Source organism: Rana temporaria, chromosome 9 (genome assembly GCF_905171775.1).
Source record: "Rana temporaria chromosome 9, aRanTem1.1, whole genome shotgun sequence".
NCBI classification, from domain to species: domain Eukaryota; kingdom Metazoa; phylum Chordata; class Amphibia; order Anura; family Ranidae; genus Rana; species Rana temporaria.
In genome coordinates, this window is record NC_053497.1 from 97884842 (window position 1) to 97904462 (window position 19621).

The 19621-nt window shown below is 41.5% G+C and overlaps 1 protein-coding gene across 1 annotated transcript in view; it reads right to left on the reverse strand.

The window, feature by feature from the left end:
• Nucleotides 1–19412, reverse strand: part of TMEM255A (transmembrane protein 255A) — a 70062-nt gene extending 50650 nt beyond the window's left edge. The window contains exon 1 of the mRNA XM_040323941.1: nt 19141–19412. Coding sequence (XP_040179875.1) covers nt 19141–19195 — 55 coding nt within the window. The 5' untranslated portion in view covers nt 19196–19412. The remainder of the gene's footprint in view (nt 1–19140) is intronic.
• Between the last annotated feature and the right edge of the window lie 209 nt (nt 19413–19621).

Consider the following 19621-nt stretch of genomic DNA (forward strand, 5'->3'; position numbering starts at 1 on the left):
GTCGGGCAGGCTCGGCTACTCTCGCGCTCACGTCCTGTACGTCCAGGACGTGAGCGCGAGAGGAGCCGAGCCTGCTCGACTATACACGAGTGTACTGCGCTTGGTATATGCCGGCGCAGTGTTCAAACTCGGCGCGGGAAAGCGGGTATCGGCGTATATCGCGCACCCACGATTTTGCCCTTATTTTCAGGGCAAAAAAGTGCGCAGTATACGCCGATAAATAAGGTAAATTACACTTCCTTAATTTTTAGATTTTTTAAAAGCTTTTCTTATAATTTATAGCTTTTTTAACTTTGGCGGTGAGCCACATAGGTTTTATTTTTAGCCTTTTAAACTTCTTGCCCATGGGAATAAACTTAGCAGTGAGATCACAAACAGTCTTTTTGAAGAATCTCCATTTCTGTTCTGTGTCTATTGATGATATTCTCTCCCAGTCTAAGTCCTGGAGAGCAGCCCTCATCCTTGGAAAATTTGCTCTCTTGAAATTAAGTGTTTTTATCTTTCCTGTAAGGGATTTTTGCTTGCAGCTAATATCAAATGAAATCATGTTATGGTCACTGCTACCCAGGTGTTCCTTTATCTGAACATTAGTAATACGCTCTGCATGGTTTGAGATTACCAGGTCCAACAGAGCATCATTCCTAGTTGGGGCCTTAATAAACTGGAACATAAAATTGTCCTGTAATAGGTTTATACATGTTTGCCCTTTAACTGTCCCAGCAGTGCTATTACTCCAGTCAATTTCTGGGTAGTTAACATCCATCATTATTATCACTGTCCCAGCCCTTGTAGCCATTTCCATCTGTGCAAGGAGCTGAGTCTCCACCTCCTCATTAACATTGGGTGGTCTATACACTTAAAATTTCAGATGCCACTGTAACAGGATAATTGATTTTACTCAATCTGTCTGTCAGTGGTCATAAAGTTATGATTGATTGTTGTAGAATACCAGCTGTCATACCCTCCACAATCCTACCCTGCACACTGCTTGCCATCATAACCTTTGCTTTGCATACAGCCAGCTGTCATGCCCGATGCCTGCCATCATACCCTCCACACTTCTCTCCTGAACATACTGGCAACCATTATACCATCCATACTCCTCTGTTGCACATATTCCCTGCTATTGCATTTTTACTACTATTCAGTAAAGCAGGACAAAGGACAATGATGATTAGAAACATGCAGTCACCCACTGACTAATCAGCTATAAATAATTTTTTTATTGATATGATTAAAGAAAATGTAATCTGGTTACTTTGGGTTACTGCAAAATAATGTGTTCTGTATTTGTGAGGCTGGCACACTAGACTAAGGCAGCCCATGCATTGATCATTATTTTTTGTTCAACCAGTGGGTAATAAGTGTTCCCAGCTATAGCCAGGGGCACCAGCCTACCCATACATGGATAAAATTTTCTATGTATGGTCGGCTTAAAGCCACTGATATAATAAAACCTTAGGCCCCATGCACATTTTTCTCCCCATTCCAGGGAAAGAAAAAATAAGTTAAAAACGTGCCTAAAGTTACATTTTGCAAACGTGTTTAGGAGTGTCAAGCGTTTGGGTGTTCTTTTATTCCATTGGCCAGAATATTAATTTATTGTGGCCATTAAAATAACCTCTCAAGCGCTAAATGTGTCAAGTGTTTACACACATTTAGGCACATTCAACTTTATTTGCCCAAACTCCTAAACTCTCTAAATGCTCCTCTTCTGATATGCCTGTAAATGCCTATGTGTGCAAGGTGACATAGGCTAACATAGAGGGGAGAATAGAGGCAACAATTTTTTTTACACCTTGTATTAATGAGGCTTTCAAGTGAAGACTGTCATTTGTTGTAATATACAATTCTGCTTCTACTTTCAGCACGCCCATCTCTCAGCATCCTCAAAAGGAAATTAGATCATGAATGACCTATAACAGATCAGTGTAATTATGGCACCTGTTGAACACTAATGTCCCTCGCCGCCGCATGAGGTCACATGAGATTTATGTTTTATGCTCCTGTAATAATTGCATCAGTAGTGGCTTAATCTGCTTATATCGCATGAGTGCACAGGTCAACTAATGAACAATTGCATGGCCATCTTGTACACATGGATTTGTGTCTTTAACCTCTGCAACCAGCCCTATGGCCATTAATGAAGCCTGTAGATCAGCAGAAAAATAAATGAAAGCATAACTGAATTACTGTAAAATAGAATGTGCAATCAGCGCAAAAATATACCCCCCAAAATGCAAGCCGAACACTAAAAGATTTTCACAGAAATCCGTAGTAAATGATAAAAAATATAAAAAGTGCAGTGCAGCAAAATACAGTCCAATGTACTGGTGAACTACCAGTCTCAGAAGATAAGATGACTCCACCGGTGAAGATCAGCAATATCAAATGGTCTGTCACCACTCATTTGATATTGCTGATCTTCACCGGTGGAGTCATCTTATCTTCTGAGACTTGTAGTTCACCAGTACATTAGACTGTATTTTATTGCGCGCACTTTTTATATTTTTTATCATAACTGAATTACTGGTTGTTTCTGTTTCCTCATACTTTTATATACATCACCAACATATGCAAAACTTTGGGTTGTACATGTGCACATCAATATGTAAACAATACAAACAGAAACAATTGCGCTTATCGACTAGGAATGGTCAATAGAAATAAATTAACATTTAACTTAGACACGGAAAATGGGGAGGCAGCAGTTCTGGTGCAAATGCACTAAAGACATAGGGAAAAAAAGGGGGGGTTAAAATCATTTGCACCCACTTCTGGGCATAGACCCCCGCATTATCTGTGGGAGTCTACGCCATGTCCGGCACCCCTCACTGTCTTCTAAGAGACATATGGGTCCCAGAAGAAAGCAGGGACTAGTGGCGCCACACATGCGCAGTAGGGAACCAGAAAGTAAAGCCGCAAGGCTACACTTCCTGATTCCCTTATCGAAAATGTCAGCGGCAGCACCCGAGAGCCGAGCGATAGCTCGGCTTCGAGTGCCGACATCGCGGGCGCGCTGGACAAGTAAGTGTCCATATTTTAAGTGGTAAGTGTCCAGTATTTGTAGCTGCTAACTTTAAAAAAAAATTGGCGGACCTCCGTTTTAACGACAGCCAGTGTACATGATTAAATGCTTGCAAGTATAGGCACAAATGTGCTTTTTGTTCTGGGTCTCATCCAATTTCAAAATGCTTTCATAAACTACAAGCAGTGCAGAAAGACAATTTTCAAAAAAGCAACAACACTGGTGAATATCCAAAGAATGCGCCCATTGTTGCAAGTTTGCCTAAACCAACAGATGGCTTCATTGCTAGCTGAAGGTTTTTTTGGAGGGTTTTCATTTACCAGCTTTTGAAGGTTCAGGATGTACAATGGTTAGTAATTTTAAATCCATTTAAAGAACTTTCTAAAATAATTAAGGATAAATTGCTTAAAGCTCCTTCAGTCATTTTTTCAACTTTCCATCTATTAAAACATTTTTTTTCTGTCTGTTTCCTGACTGGTCATTAGCCTAGGCTTATGACATCATGCACAGCTCTCTCTCACTCTAGTGAGTTTTCCAGGAAGGGAGGGGGATCAATCAAAAGAGAGCCAATCAGAGCTGCAGGGCTGCAGAGCTGAAAGTGTGCCTCTGTGTGTCTGTGTAAATCCAGGAAGTGAACAGGCAGCAGCTTCAGCTGCCCACAGTTAAAATTGATGCAGCCAGACTCAGTGGAGGGAAATTTCTGCAGCATATTTGGCAAATACAGAATCACAGTATATATAAAATATGTAATGTGGTTGGAGGGAAAAAATATGTTTTTATTACAAATTATGTGAGCAGACTGCAGTTCCTCTTTAAGGAAATGGCTGCTGGTAGAATTGAAGGTCTGTTTGATTCTCCCCCATTTTTGAACTTGCGTATATCCCCATTAGGCATACAACCCAAGAAAGAGCCACATGAATTTTGCCTTATTCACTACCTATCATTCTCTATTGGCAGCTCTTTAAATGATCAAATAGACTCAAATTCTACATTAGTAACGTACGCATCTTTTCAGTCAGCTGTGCAAAAGCTGTGTATGCTAGGTCCAAATGCCTTAATGGCTAAGGCTGATATAAAATCGGCCTTTAGACTTCTCCTGCTAAACCCGAGATGTTTTAATTCCTTAGGTATGTTTTTTTGCAGAATTTTTTTATTTTGACAAGTGTTTGCCAATATGTTGCTCGGTTTCTTTTTATTTTGAAGCATTTTCATCCTTTATAGAATGGGTAATAAATAAGGTAGCCGTTTCCCAATTTTCTATACACTACTAAGATGATTTTTTGTTTATGGGTTCAGCTGGGTCAGAGCCTTGCCTTTATTTACGTTCATTCTTTTTAGTATGTAATTATTTTGGTATTCCTTTGGCAGAAGAGAAGACAGTTTATTCTTACAACAACAAACATTGTTTTAGGTATAACTTTAGATACAGTATCAATGGAGGTTAGATTGCCTATCGATAAGGTTTATAGGCTTGTTCAAGTATTAAAATGTATTAGAATGAGGAAAGTAACACTAAAGGAAATGCAATCTCTATTGGGTCAGTTAGCATTTACATCAAGAGTGCCTCAAATGGGGAGGATCTTCTCCAGAAGACTATATGTTTCTATTTCAGGTCTGAAGAACCGATCTTCACATATTAGGCTAACATCGGATATTAAAGAAGATTTAATTGGTACCATTCAAATTTCTTGAGCATTTTAATAGAAAAGCTTTGTGGCAGCAGAACTTTATTACGGATAAAGAATTTTGCCTAGCGACTGACACAGCAGGATCAGTTGGGTTTGGGACAATTTGAAAAAGCCATTGGTGTGCATCAGCCTGGCCATCTACAAATGTTTTTTGCAAAAACACAGTGTTATTGGAGCTATTCCCAATTAATGCTTCAGTTGAAATCTGGGGGTTCTTATTTTGCAAATAAGAGAATATTAGTGAGTACTGATAACCAAGGAGTGTCTTTTGCTGTCAATTGTCTTTCTTCCAAGTCTCCTCAGGTAGTTTCTTGCTTGCATTATTTGGTCTTTCTATGTCTAAATTGGAACATATGGATAAAGGCTAAGTATATTCCAGGTAAGTTTAACGTAATAGCTGATTCTCTCTCTCGCCTGCAGATGGGTCGTTTTTTCTCACTGATGCCGGAGGCGGATCTAGCCGGAGTCTATTGCCCTCCCCATTTATTGGATCTGATTTCATTTTTAAGAAAATTCAACATTCTGTGGCTACTTCTACTTGGAAAAGTTATACTTCTGCATGGCTTTCACAATGGAGCGGTGCACTGGCAGGACAGTAAAAAAAGTTCTGCTAGCCGCATCCTTGAGGCGCTTTAGGAGCAGTGAATACACTACTCTTAGAAGCGCCCCTGCCCATTGAAATCAATGGGCAGCACTGCTTTTTTGGCCACTAGCGGGGGTTAAAAGCGCCCCGCTAGCGGCCGAATAGCACCGCAAAAATGGACATAAAGCGCTGATAAAAATAGCAGCGATTTACTGCCGACACCCCCACTGCCCCAGTGTGAAAGTAGCCTCAGGGTCTCAGAATTACTACTGCCATCTATAATTCATTGTTTACAGGTAATCGGCTTATGGTATGGATTGTGAGCCACTCATATATTTTCTGGGCTCAGAAAAGAGAGACTGCTAGAATTTACACAGAGAATTTGGGCATGGATCCATCTTCCTTCTGCATTAATTGGCATGGACATAGGGGTATGATCTGGAGTGATTTAGTTATTGAGTTGGGCAGACTTTACGCTATTTTTCTGGCACCAGATGTACTTATAGTTCATATAGGCGGGAACAATATTGGGAAAATTAAGACATTTGAGTTAATTTTTAGTATGAAGGAAACGGTTTTGTTTCTTAAACAAACCTCTCCACATACAGTTCTAGTTTTCTCTGAAAATGGTTGCAATCTGATACATTCAAGCCACCCCAGAAAATACGTAAAAGAGTTAATAGAGCATTCGAAAACAAATTAGTACCAGATTTAGGTATTTTGTGTTCGCCATTGCGAGCTTAAAGGAGGTATTCAAGGTATGTATCAGTACCATGGTGTGCATTTATCAGACGTGGGACTGGATATTTTTAATCTTGACCTGCAAACAGTCAGTGGCGGTTTGGGATTGTGTAGACAGGAGGGCTCAGCCAGCCCTCCTGTCGGTTGGGATATGTAAGAAAGTGGTTAAACTAAATGGTGAGTCAGCTCGAGTCCTAGTAACTGGGCTGAGAGTTGATTAATTTCTGAGTATTTTGATGGATTCAATTAATTGATGCAAATAAGGTTTGTTATTATTTAAATATTTTGTTTTAAACCAATAAACTGGGCCGTGGCCTAATTCTGGTGTTTTGGTGTTTTTATTATTACTTGTGTTTGCTGGTCTGCCTGATGCCTGCAGTCCCATGTGGGGGAAAAGGGGGAAGCCTTTTTAGGCCCCCCCTTTACCTCATGGGGCCGCAGCATTAGCGTTTCAACACATTTAAGTTTTTTTATAATAGGACTGTTTCTATTGGTCAGTTTAGATCATGGCCTTTCAGAACATTCTAGAAGTAAGTCAGGGCTTAGTTAACCACTCCAGCCCAGCCCCAGGAGGATTTACCCCCTTAACCACTTCCCGACCTCCTCATGTACATTTACGTCGGCAGAATGGCACGGACAGGCACAATCACGTACCTGTACGTCCTCTGCTAGACGTGGGTGGGGGGTCCGATCGGGACCCCCCCGGTACATGCGGAGGTTGGGTCCGCTCGGGAGCGATCCGGGACGACGACGCGGCTATTTGTTTAAAGCCGCTCCGTCGCGATCGCTCCCCGGAGCTGAAGAACGGGGAAAGCCGTGTGTAAACACGGCTTCCCCGTGCTTCACTGTGTCGGCGCATTGATCGCGTCATCCCCTTTATAGGGGAGACACGATCAATGACGTCATTCCTACAGCCACACACCCCTACACTAGTAAACACATACACAGTGATCCCTAACTCCTACAGCGCCCCCTGTGTTTAACTCCCAAACTGCAACTGTCATTTTCACAATAAACAATGCAATTTAAATGCATTTTTTGCTGTGAAAATGACAATTGTCCCAAAAATGTGTCAAAATTGTCCGAAGTGTCCGCCATAATGTCGCAGTCACGAAAAAAATCGCTGATCGCCGCCATTAGTAGTAAAAAAAAATAATAAATAAAAATGCAAAAAAACTATCCCCTATTTTGTAAACGCTATAAATTTTGCGCAAACCAACCGATAAACGATTATTGCGATTTTTTTTTACCAAAAATAGGTAGAAGAATACGTATCGGCCTAAACTGAGGAAAAAAAATAATTTTATGTATGTTTTTGGGGGATATTTATTACAGCAAAAAGTAAAAAATATTGAATTTTTTTCAAAATTGTCGCTTTATTTTTGTTTATAGCGCAAAAAATAAAAACCGCAGAGGTGATCAAATACCACCAAAAGAAAGCTCTATTTGTGGGGAAAAAAAGACGCCAATTTTGTTTGGGAGCCACGTCGCACGACCGCGCAATTGTCTGTTAAAGCGACGCAGTCCCGAACTGTAAAAACCCCTTGGGTCTTTAGGCAGCATTTTGGTCCGGGGCTTAAGTGGTTAATGACCAGGGCATTTTTTGCTATACGGCACTGCATCGCTTTAACTGACAATTGTGCAGTCATGCGACGCTGTACACAAACAAAATGTATGTCCTTTTTTTTTCGCACAATAGAGCTTTCTTTTGGTGGTATTTGACAATTTTGAAAAAAAAAACGATATTTTAAAATTTTTGCTATAATAAATATCCGAAATAAAAATAAAAAATAAATACATTTCTTCATCAGTTTAGGCCAATATGTACACTACATATTTTTGGTAGAAAAAAATCACAATAAGCGTATATTGATTGGTATCCTCTGCCCCTCTTCACATCACCCCCCACAGTAGTGTTCTCTGCCCCCATTCAATTTATCCCAACCACAGTAATATAATATGCCCCCCCCCACAGTAGTGTCCTCTGCCCCTCCATCCCCCCATGCAGTATTGTCCTTTGCATCGCACCTCGATGGCTTGCCAACTCCTGATGTACAGCCCAGGCTAGTGGTGGTCAACTTTCTTGATATGGCAGGCCTCAAGTGTGGCCCCCAACATCATCAAAACACTACACCCAAAATTCATTGAATATTCAGTGTCTGAGACAGCAGATGCACAACAGGAGATAGTCAAAAACTATGGGCATGATACAAGAAATGGTTGGAAACTGCAGACATAATACAAGGGATGGTGGTCATAGACTATGGACATAATACAAGATATGGTCAGAGGCTGCATACATGATACAAGAGATGATAAGAGGCTGTAGACATCATACAAGAGATGGTCAGAGGCTGCAGACATGATGCAAGAGCTGGTCAGAGGCTGTATACATGATACAAGAGATGATCAGAGGCTGTAAAGATGATACAAGAGGTGGCCAGAGGCTGCAGACATGATACAAGAGATGGTCAGAGGCTGCAGACATGATACGAGAGATGTTCAGAGGCTGTAGATATGATGCAAGAGATGGTCAGAGGCTGCACACATGATACAAGAGATGGTCAGAGGCTGCAGACATGATACAAGAGATGGTCAGAGGCTGCAGACATGATACAAGAGATAGTCAGAGGCTGCAGACATGATACAAGAGATAGTCAGAGGCTGCAGAGATGATATGAGAGATGGTCAGAGGCTGCAGGCATGATACAAAAGATGGTCAGATGTTGCAGACATGATAAAAAAAGATGGTCAGAGGCTGTGGGTTATGATACAAGAGATGGCCAGAGGCTGCAGACATAATATAAGAGATGGTGTCTGTTTCTCTAAACTTCAAAGTAAAGGAATTATTTAAAGATCATAACTAGCTTTCCTACAGATATATAAAAGAAAGCTAAAATGTAAGCATTTAAAAATGCCTGTAGGAAGAAAATGCATTTGGCTTTTATGAATACAGAATGACTGTATTAGCGGTGAACTCTAGAAGAGTATGTAGGGCATACTGCACGCTCTTCCACAAATGATATATGGCAGTAGGCAGGAAGAGTATGCAGGCTGAAAGCATAATGAGTGTTGTTCCTGCTTGGAAAACCTTTAATCACATCAGCCAGACACACCAGTTCTCGCAGCAGCACTGCATCAGAATCATGACAGAAACACAATAACAAGCATTCAGGACACACTTGTGTCCACCAATCTATACTTCCCCCTAAATCTGTATGATTCCATTTCAAACACTGAAAAAAAAAATTACCGGCAACAAACAAAAGTTATTCGCATTTGTATTTTTTTCAAGGTACAGAAAGGCCAGAAGTGAAAAACTGCTGTCAAATTGAGCCCAGGATTGTTTTTCTTAGGTTCTGAACCTAAGCCCAGTGTCTATATAACAGGGTCTGTATGCCCAAGGGGGCGGGAAGGATTGCTCAATCACATGACCATTGCATACCTCTCAGCTTTTTGAGATGGGAACGAGGGACACCTATTGGCAAAAGTATGTAGACATAGGACACACCCCCCTGCCACGCCCCCTTAAAAGGAGAATTCTACGGAAAAAAAGATTGGTTAAAGCCACAAGTCCTTTTTTTTTTTAACACTACTATTCCTTTATACTGGCTTTTGCAATTTACAAATACAGCAATTTAGAAATCAGATGAAACGTTTAGAACTGAGAAACACTTTCTAAAAGATAAATAGAGCATTTATATACAATTAAATAGCCCAGACCAAAATGATGGACAAATGAGGAGGAAAGAGGGACAGGGGGACTTTTGTTCCAGATCAGGGTCAGTCCCTCGAAATCAGGGACCGTTGTCTATGTGATTGGCTGTAACATTGGCCACATGATCGGGAGCCAATCCTGCCAGCTCCAGGTTATTATTAGAGACGAGAGCTGTCTTTTACACCTCGTCATATTGCTGGGAGCACAGTAAGTGTGTCCTCTGCGCAGAAGGCTTTGCTGCCCATGGATGTATATGTGTAGAGTGTGGGTATTAACACCCTCCCTCGTTGACACTGTACATATGTGTTACATGGGTGGCAAGAGGTTAACTGTAAGTTTTGGTTGTCATTTGCTGAAAAACTTTTTTCCCCACTACTGTCAATAACATAAACGTAAACTGGTTGACGCTGAAGTAATGAATAGTGTTACCAGCTAAAAAGAACTAAGTAGAGTCAGCTCACTAAGATGTATGATTTAATTTTCCATTTGAGCGGTGAGCCTGTATATACCCCTTTTACAAGGCTATTTTTAGTTTTCAGCGCTGTGAAGCCGCGTACACACGACCATTTTTAATGTCCTAGAAACGTGATTCTTGTCAAGCCTGCCTTGCATACACACGATTGTGAGAAAAAAATGCTCGAGCAAAGCGCGGTGACGTACAACCGGCACGACAGCACTATAAAGGGGAAGTTCCATTCAGATGGCGCCACCCTTTGGGCTGCTTTTGCTGATTTCGTGTTAGTAAAAGTTTGGTAAGAGACGATTCACGCTTTTCAGGCTTCGTGCTTTTCAGTCTGTTACAGCGTGGCGAATGTGCTATCTCCATTACAAACTCTAGTTTTACCAGAACAAGTGCTCCCGTCTCAGAACTTGCTTCTGAGCATGCACGTTTTTTTCACGTCGTTAAAGCCTACACACAACCGTTTTTCACGACGTGAAAAACGATGAGAAAAATTAGAGCATGTTCTAAATTTTAAATGCCCATTTTTCACGTTGAGAAAAATGCTCTGGAGCCCACACACGATCGTTTTTAATGACCATTTTAAAAAATTGCATTTTTCACGTCATGAAAAACGGTCGTGTGTATAATAGTTTGACTGACAGTCATGCAAATGTGCACCCAAATACATTTTATAACAAGTTTTGAGACAGGTGGAGCTGTCTGCTGATGATATTTAATAACTACTACTATAGTTAGAAGCTATATTATAGAAACTATAAACTAAACTATACTATAGATACGAAAAAATATACTATAAAAAATTTGAAAAGGAATTTTCCCAAATAATTATAAATTACATCACATCTCCCCTCCCCACCAGCACCTGCCCCCCTTCACATGACCCCCCACAGCACTACTCCCCTTTACATCCCCCCCCCACAACACTGCTCGCCTTTCACATCTTCCCCCCCCCCCCACACACACACACACATATATGTATATCACTATCCCCTGCACGTCAATCCCATCCCCCCCCCCTTTCACAGCCATGTATTTTTGCCCATGTTCTCCTACTTTACACAGAGGCAAGCGGGAGGCAAAGCAGCATTGGTTTGAGGGCAGGAGTGGCAAGGTTTAACATTTGATATTAACAAGCTGGTGATTGGTTGCTAGGATTACCCGGCATCCTAGCAACCAATCACCTGCTAGTTGACCTGGAAATTGAACTCATGCAGCTCCCGCCCTCCATCCAGTGCAGCTGTGCCACCCGTTCTATGTTCATTGCTATCTCGCTCTCTGTGCTGCCTTGAGAACAATAGCGGCAGAGGCTAATAAGAAGGAAGGCTCTTAAATGGTGCGACCGTGGGTCCGGATAGGACAGTGGCTTTAGTTATGCCTGTTCTAAATGGTCCAAGGTACTAGTGGTGTGCTCCAAGGTACAGTGTTGGGACCCTTACTTTTTACCATATTTAAAAATACAGAGTCTGGGATTAAAAGTACTATTTCAATGTTTACAGATGACACCAAGCTATGCAGTGTAATTATGTCCTTACAGGATGTCTCCAACTTGCAAGCTGACCTCAATGCACAATTTATTTGGGCAACTGTGGCAAATGAGGTTTAAACACTTGCCCACTGGGCCAATTTTGGCAAATGTGTCATACATGTAAAAATCTGCAGTTTTGGTAGAAAATTACTTAGAACCCTACATGTGTATGTGATATATATATATATATATATATATATATATATATATATATATATATACACACACACACATATATTTATTTCTTTTTTTGCAGAGGCCCTAGAGAATAAAATTGTGTTTTTTGCAATTTTATTTGTCACACAGTAGTTATCCAAATTTTCAAATGCCAATTTTTTGGAAAAAATGAAGTTTAATTGATTTTAGTGAACACAAACACAATATAATACCCAATTTTCAGGTAAAATATAAATGATGATGTTATGCTGAGTAAATGAATACCAAACAGCTACAAACTACAGTACATCAAATTTGCCATATGCAACACTTGAAAAGCCTTTGCAGGTTACCAGTTTAGAGTTACATAGGAGGTCTGATCCTCGAATTATTGCTGTCCATGTGACATTTGCAGTGATACCCCACATGTGTGATGCATGTGTTGTTTACATACGCGTTCAGAACCAATGCATGCGGTCACCTTTGCGCGTGAGAACAGGGGGACTTTATTTATTTATTTTTGTAATTGTTTAGTAATTTCATTTTTTTTTTTTTGTGACAGCATGGGCCATGACAGATCCTTTGACCTCCAAAGAAGCAGAACAAACCAAGATCGGTTTAATCTGCTGCTTCATAAGCCGGAAACAACTTGTAAACAAACAAACAAACCGAAACCGAAAGTGAGAAGATGTATAGGAGCTATGATTACTTTTACAGTGGTTCTCAACCTCAGTCCTGAAGTACCCCAACCAACAGGCCATGTTTTGGAAATTTCTCTTAGGCCCCATACACACCATAGAATCTATCCGCAGATAAATCCCATCAAATGGGTTTCTGCGGATAGATCCTATGGTGTGTACACTCCGTCGGATATCTATCCGCAGATAAATCTCCCCTGGGATGGATTTCCAGCAGATGGATATTTGCTGACATGCTCAACAAATCCATCTGCTGGAATCCATTCCAACGGATGGATCCGCTCCTCTGTACAGACTTACCGGATCCATCCGTCCAAAGGGATCCCCCGCACGCGTCGTAATGATTTGACGCATGCGTGGAATTCCTTATATGACAGCGTCGCGCCCGTCGCCGCGTCATAATAGCGGCGACGGCGCGACACGTCATCGGCAGAGGATTTCAGCGGGGATTTCAATGCGATGGTGTGTACACGCCATCGCATAGAAATCCTCTGAAATCCTCGAGAGGATTTATCCGCGGATACGGTCCGCTGGACCGTATCTGCGGATAAATCCTCTCGTGTGTATGGGGCCTTAGATAAAATAGCTGTCCAAAATACCAAGCCATTGACTCTGATTTAAAGCAAGATAAAGGAAAACATGGCCTGTTGGGGGTTAGCACAAGTCTCTATTGTAAATATCTCCTAAACCGTGTAGGTTTAGGAGATATTTCTAGCACCTACAGGTAAGCCTTAACCACTTAAAGACCGCCACCTGCACATATATGTCGGCGGGACTCGCGGACCCGATCGCCGCTGGATTCCCGCGATTGGTCCCCGAAGCTGAAGAACAGGGAGAGCCGTGTGTAAACACGGCTTCCCCGTTCTTCACTGTGGCGGCAGCATCGATCGTGTCATCCCTTTTATAGGGGGACACAATCGACGACGTCACACCTGAAGCCACACCCCCCTACAGTTGTAAACACACTTCAGGGAACACATAACCCCAACAGCGCCCCCTGTGGTTAACTCCCAAACTGCAACTGTCATTTTCACAATAAACAATGCATTTTAAATGCATTTTTTGCTGTGAAAATGACAATGGTCCCAAAAATGTGTCAAAATTGTCCGAAGTGTAATGTCGCAGTCACGAAAAAAAATCGCTGATCGCCGCCATTAGTAGTAAAAAAAAAAAAAAATTTATAAAAATGCAATAAAACTATCCCCTATTTTGTAAACGCTATAAATTTTGCGCAAACCAACCGATAAACGCTTATTGTGATTTTTTTGACCAAAAATAGGTAGAAAAATACGTATGGGCCTAAACTGAGGGAAAAAAAATTATACATTTTTGGGGGATATTTATTATAGCAAAAAGTAAAAAATATTGCATTTTTTTCAAAATTGTCGCTCTAATTTGGTTTATAGCGCAAAAAATAAAAAACGCAGAGGTGATCAAATACCACCAAAAGAAAGTTCTATTTGTGGGGAAAAAAGGACGTCAATTTTGTTTTGGAGCCACGTTGCACGACCACGCAATTGTCAGTTAAAGCGACGCAGTGCCGAATCGCAAAAGGGGCCTGCCTGGTCTTTTACCTGCATTTTGGTCCGGGTCTTAAGTGGTTAATCTAGGCTTACATGTAGGTAAAAGTGGTTGTACAGGGTGTACAAAATCCTATATACTTACCAGAAATAGCAGTTGCTATGCGGAAGTCCGTAATCTGCCTCTTCATCATCCGCGGTAGGTCTTCTTCCTCCGTCCTCCTGCTGTGTCTTCCTGTGAATGGGGCACGCTGCCTTCTGGGAACTGTGTGTATCCCAGAGAGCAGCCGGACCATTCACAAAGAGCCGCGCGGCTCGCGCATGCGGAGTAGGAAACGGGCAGTGAAGCCGCACAGCTTCACTACCTGTTTCCCTTACTGAGGATGGGGGCGCCGGGAGCTGCTAGCATCGAGGGATGGGACTCGGGGCAGCTGACATCCCAGTCGAGTAGAACAGGTAAGTGTCCTTATTAAAAGTCAGCAGCTACAGTGTTTGTAGCTGCTGACTTTAAAAAAAAAAAAATTGCGGGTGGAACCCCGCTTTAAGTTGACCCGGCTGTACGCTGACATGGGGTGAGCCAAGAATATTTTTTTTTATATAACATTTAAAATTTAAGAAGAAAACAAAGTGGTATCACCGATGACTGATATACAAACAGCTATAAAGGGCTGTTAGTTTATTAATGTACGTTTTCTAAAATGCAACACTACATTTCAAAAGTCTGCATTATATGAATTTTAGTAAAATAGATATAATGATAAACTTACAATATTGCTGTCACTCTTTTTTAGAATTTTCTCTCAAAATACACTATATTGTCAAAATACTTTTGACAATATACATTATAACTATAACTGTATTAGAGCTGCACAATTAATCGTTAACTGTCATTATGATTTTTTCTTGACAAAGCATTTTCTCCCAATTCTTTCTATGCAGAGAATTCTCTGCTAAAACGGAAAGCTGTCAAAGGATAAAAAAAAAAAAAAAAACAGTCTGCAAAGTATCACAACATTCCTCAGCCATGGAACGAACTATAAACATTGTAACATTTTGTCCTTTAGATCAGGGGTCTCCAAACTGCGGCCCGAGGGCCAGATGTGGCCCTTTGCTAGCTTTTATCCGGCCCTTGGGGCACTATTACTTCCACGATATCCCCAAGGGGATACTATTCCTCCTCCTATTGACCACTAACCCTGAGGCCATATTTATTTTCACCTATGCCGGGCCTGGGCCATTTTCTGTCTCTGCTGGCCACAATCCGGCCCTCCTTAAGTCTAAGGGACAATAAACTGGCACTTTGTTTGAAAAGTTTGGAGACCCCTGCTTTAGATCAAAGGAATGCACTTCTGTGTCAAAATGAGGGAAGTTTAACCACTTAAAGACTAAACCTTTTTTCTGACATTTGTTGGTTAGAAATTAAAATATTTTTTTGCTAAAAAATTACTTAGAACCCCCAAACAATATATATCTATTTTTTTAGCAATGACCCTAGAGAATAAAATGTTGGTCATTGCAATATTTTATGTCACACTGTATTTGCACAGCGGTCTTTCAAATGCAATTAAAAAAAAAATACACTTCAATGCATTAAAAATAAAAAATCAGTAAAGTTAGCCCAATTTTTTTGTAGAATAGGAAAGATGATGTTGTGTCGCGACAATCGTGAACTTTATTCTAAGCAAAAAATCGTGATTCTCATTTTGCCAGACTTCTGCAGTTCTAAACTGTATGTACCTATTCATATTATATAATATGTATATTATTAGTAGCAGTATTTTTTGATAAAAGGGGCAAGATATAAAAGAGTACTGTAAGGGCTCATACACACTGAATCTAAAAAAAAAAATGTTTTTACAGGCATTTGAGCTTTCATTTCAGCTTGAAGAACTTGTACTTGTTTGGGCTCTTTTGCACATATTTATTGAGCTCCTTTGTTTGGGCTTCTTTGAGCTTTTTTGAGCATAATGTCACGTACACACGACCATTTTTAATGGTCTAGAAAAAAACAATGTTTTTTTCAACCCGATTCTTGTCAAGCCGGCCTTGCCTACACACGATCGTGACAAAAAAAATGCTCGAGCAAAGCGCGGTGACGTACAACAGGTACGACGGCACTATAAAGGGGAAGTACCATTCAGCTGGCACCACCCTTGGGGCTGCTTTTGCTGATTTCGTGTTAGTAAAAGTTTGGTGAGAGACGATTAGCGCTTTTGAGTCTTCGTGCTTTTCAGTCTGTTACAGCGTGATGAATGTGCTATCTCCATTACGAACGCTAGTTTTACCAGAATGAGCGCTCCTGTCTCATAACTTGCTTCTGAGCATGCACGGTTTTTTCACGTCATTAAAGCCTACACACGACCGTTTTTCACGACGTGAAAAACGACACGAAAAATTAGAGATGTTCTAAATTTTTAATGCCCATTTTTCACGTCATGAAAAAATGCTCTGGAGCCCACACACGATCGTTTATAATGACATTAAAAAAATATATTCATTTTTCATGTCATGTGTACGCGGCATAAGTGTTTTTTTTTTTTCTCAAACTTGACCCTAAAATAATTTTTCCTATTTTTTGTGTTTTCAAGCTTCTTTGAGCTTTTTCATACTCTTTAGTGCATTTTTCGTGTGTTTTTGGGCACTTTTCTGCTTGAAAACTCCTCTCAAAAATGCGAGTTTGGTGGGGTTTTTTTCTGCCTGCAATGCCCCGTACACACGATTGGAAATTCTGATAGCAAAAGTCTGATGTGAGCTTTTGAACGGAAATTCCGACCGTGTGTATGCTCCATCGGACTTTTGCTGTCGGAATTACCACCAACAAAAGATTGAGAGCTGGTTCTCAAATTTTCGAACGGAAAAAAATTGTCTGTAGCAATTCCGACACGCAAAATTCCGACGCATGTTCGGAAACAATTTGACGCAATCGGAAGCATTGAACTCCATTTTCTCGCCCGTCGTAGTGTTGTATGTCACCGTGTTCTTGACGGACGAAAGTTCAGAGAACTTTTGTGTGACCGTGTGTATGCAAGCCAAGCTTGAGCGGAATTCTGTCGGAAAAACATCCAAGGTTTTTCTGACGGACAATCCGATCGTGTGTATGCAGCATTAGAGCATATGTCTGTAAACTACTGAAAAAGCTTATAGTGTGCATGGACACATTGGCTAACATGGAGGGAGGTTTCCAGGCAGAAACAATGAGAGCTCAAAAAAGTTCTAAAGTCTGTAGGATCTGCTTTTTGAGCTGCACTGTGCATGAGCTCTAAACCCTTGTTCATTCAGGGCCGATTTGACACGCGATTTGACATGTCAAATTGCATGTCAAACCAGAGCTCATTCCTGTTCTATTGAATAGTGCCCACCGCCGAAAAGTGCCCGCGCTGCGCAGAATGGAAGGGCACTCCAGCTGATTTCCGTGACGTCACCATAGTGCATGCACACATTGTAGGAGGCATTTTTTGACGGGAAATACCATTTGACGGCCACAACTGAAAGCTATGCAAAGAGCAGAGGGGGACAGTAGTTGTCAGATTGTGCCTCTTGTTGCGGGGCAGGTTTACAGTGTGCTCAAGGTCGGGTTTTGTCTGTGTGTTGTAGGGCAGGTTTAGTGTGTTGAACGGTGGGTTTTGCCTGTGTCTAAGGGTGGGTTGCAACACAGACAAAATCCGCACTTCATCACAGCCACAACCCACCCTGCAACAGCGAGGCACAATCTGACAACTACGGTCTCCATCTGCTCTTTGCAAAGCTTTCAATTGTGCCCGTGAAAATGGCATCGCCTGTCAACAAATTCCTCCTACAATGTGTGCATGCGCCATGGTGACGTCACACCAGCTGATCGGGAAATCAGCTGGAGTGCCCTTATGTACTGCGCATGCGTGGGCACTTTTCGATGGAGGGCACTATTCGATAGAACACCGGCAATGGCACCGTCCGAATCAGTGTGACGCTGACTTTGCGGCGATTCCCAAAAGTAGTTCCTGCACTACTTTTGGTTACTTTCAGGCAATGATTTTAATAGACATCTGTGCATGAACCTGCGCTGAAATGCGGGTTTGAAACTTCCGACCCGCCTTCAGTGTGAACCTGGGATCAGTGAAATAATCAGGAGTGTGAGTTCCAAACTCCAGGAAAGAAGAGATAATATGACAGCGGAGAAGAGGGCCTTACCCTACAGGCTGACACTTTATATGTGTTCAGAAGAGAGACTGGCAGTCTGTACTGGATCATACGCTGAGGATTCCTACTAAGAGCCTGAGCTGCGACAAAAACATGGACCCACATCTCATCTACACATCAGTCATCTCTGATTGTTAACACTCATTGGCTTTTCACTGAGGACACATTTAACCATTTACTTGATGTCATATGATCACATGTCCATAAATACATTCATTGGTGATATACTCAGTAATAATAGTCAGCCATCACAGTGTTGGCAGACATCTAGATATATATAGATTTGTTTTCCATTTATATATATATATATATATATATATATATATATATATATATATATATATATATATATATGTGTGTGTGTGTATAGGGAAGAAAGTAGAAATATACATGGTGGTGTATAGAAGGATGGTACTATATATATATATATATATATATATATATATATATATATATATATATAGTACCATCCGTCTATACAGCACCATGTATATTTCTACTTTCTTTTGTGTATGCAGATGCTGGGACCAGTGATCATCTCCTCTAGAATACAATTATTATACAATCCTCCATGTAGATGAATGTGGGAAGGGTAATATGTAATCCTGTAGCTGGCTGTAGTCACCCATCACCACCAACAAGCTTCCATCCTTCCTTGTTTACCAATATAATGGGGAATCCTAGAGCAACTTCTACCATGACAGCTCCATTGTGTAGTGCAGCAAGGAAAGGGTGCTGCTGATGTCACCCCCCTCCCGACAATGACACCTACTCGGTGCATGTAACCCGTGCAGTGCCAGGTGGTGGGGGTACCTAGACATGGCATGTTTTAGTGGGCACTCACCCGTAGAATCTGCAGCTGGGACCTCAGTGCGCTGTGCCCGCTGCTGGGTCAGCATGCTGCAGGATCACTGTCCTGCTACTTGGCAGCAAAACAACACGAAGGATCCTGATGTCACAATGCAGAGGTGCTTCCTGCTGCTCAGAGCATCCATAAGGACTAGAAAAGGAAAGCCGCTTCAATGCTACAGCCTCTTCTTCATGCATAGTCCCATACTAATGCTGGCCATTATGACAACATAACTGTCCTGCCAAAGCACACTGCGCAAGCGCATAAACAGCTCGCTGACTGACAGCTAATGCCGCTGTTCAGTTCAACGAGGCATCCCCAGCGCCCCCTTCACTGTGCACGCGGCGTTGTTCAGCGCGTTGGCCGCTAGAGGGCACACTGTGCTTTGTTTTTAGGATTCCCCAGTCACCATCCTTCCCAGGCAGAGGACTACTGACCATTTCCCTGGAGCTGGGCTAGTGAAGCCTTGAAATGT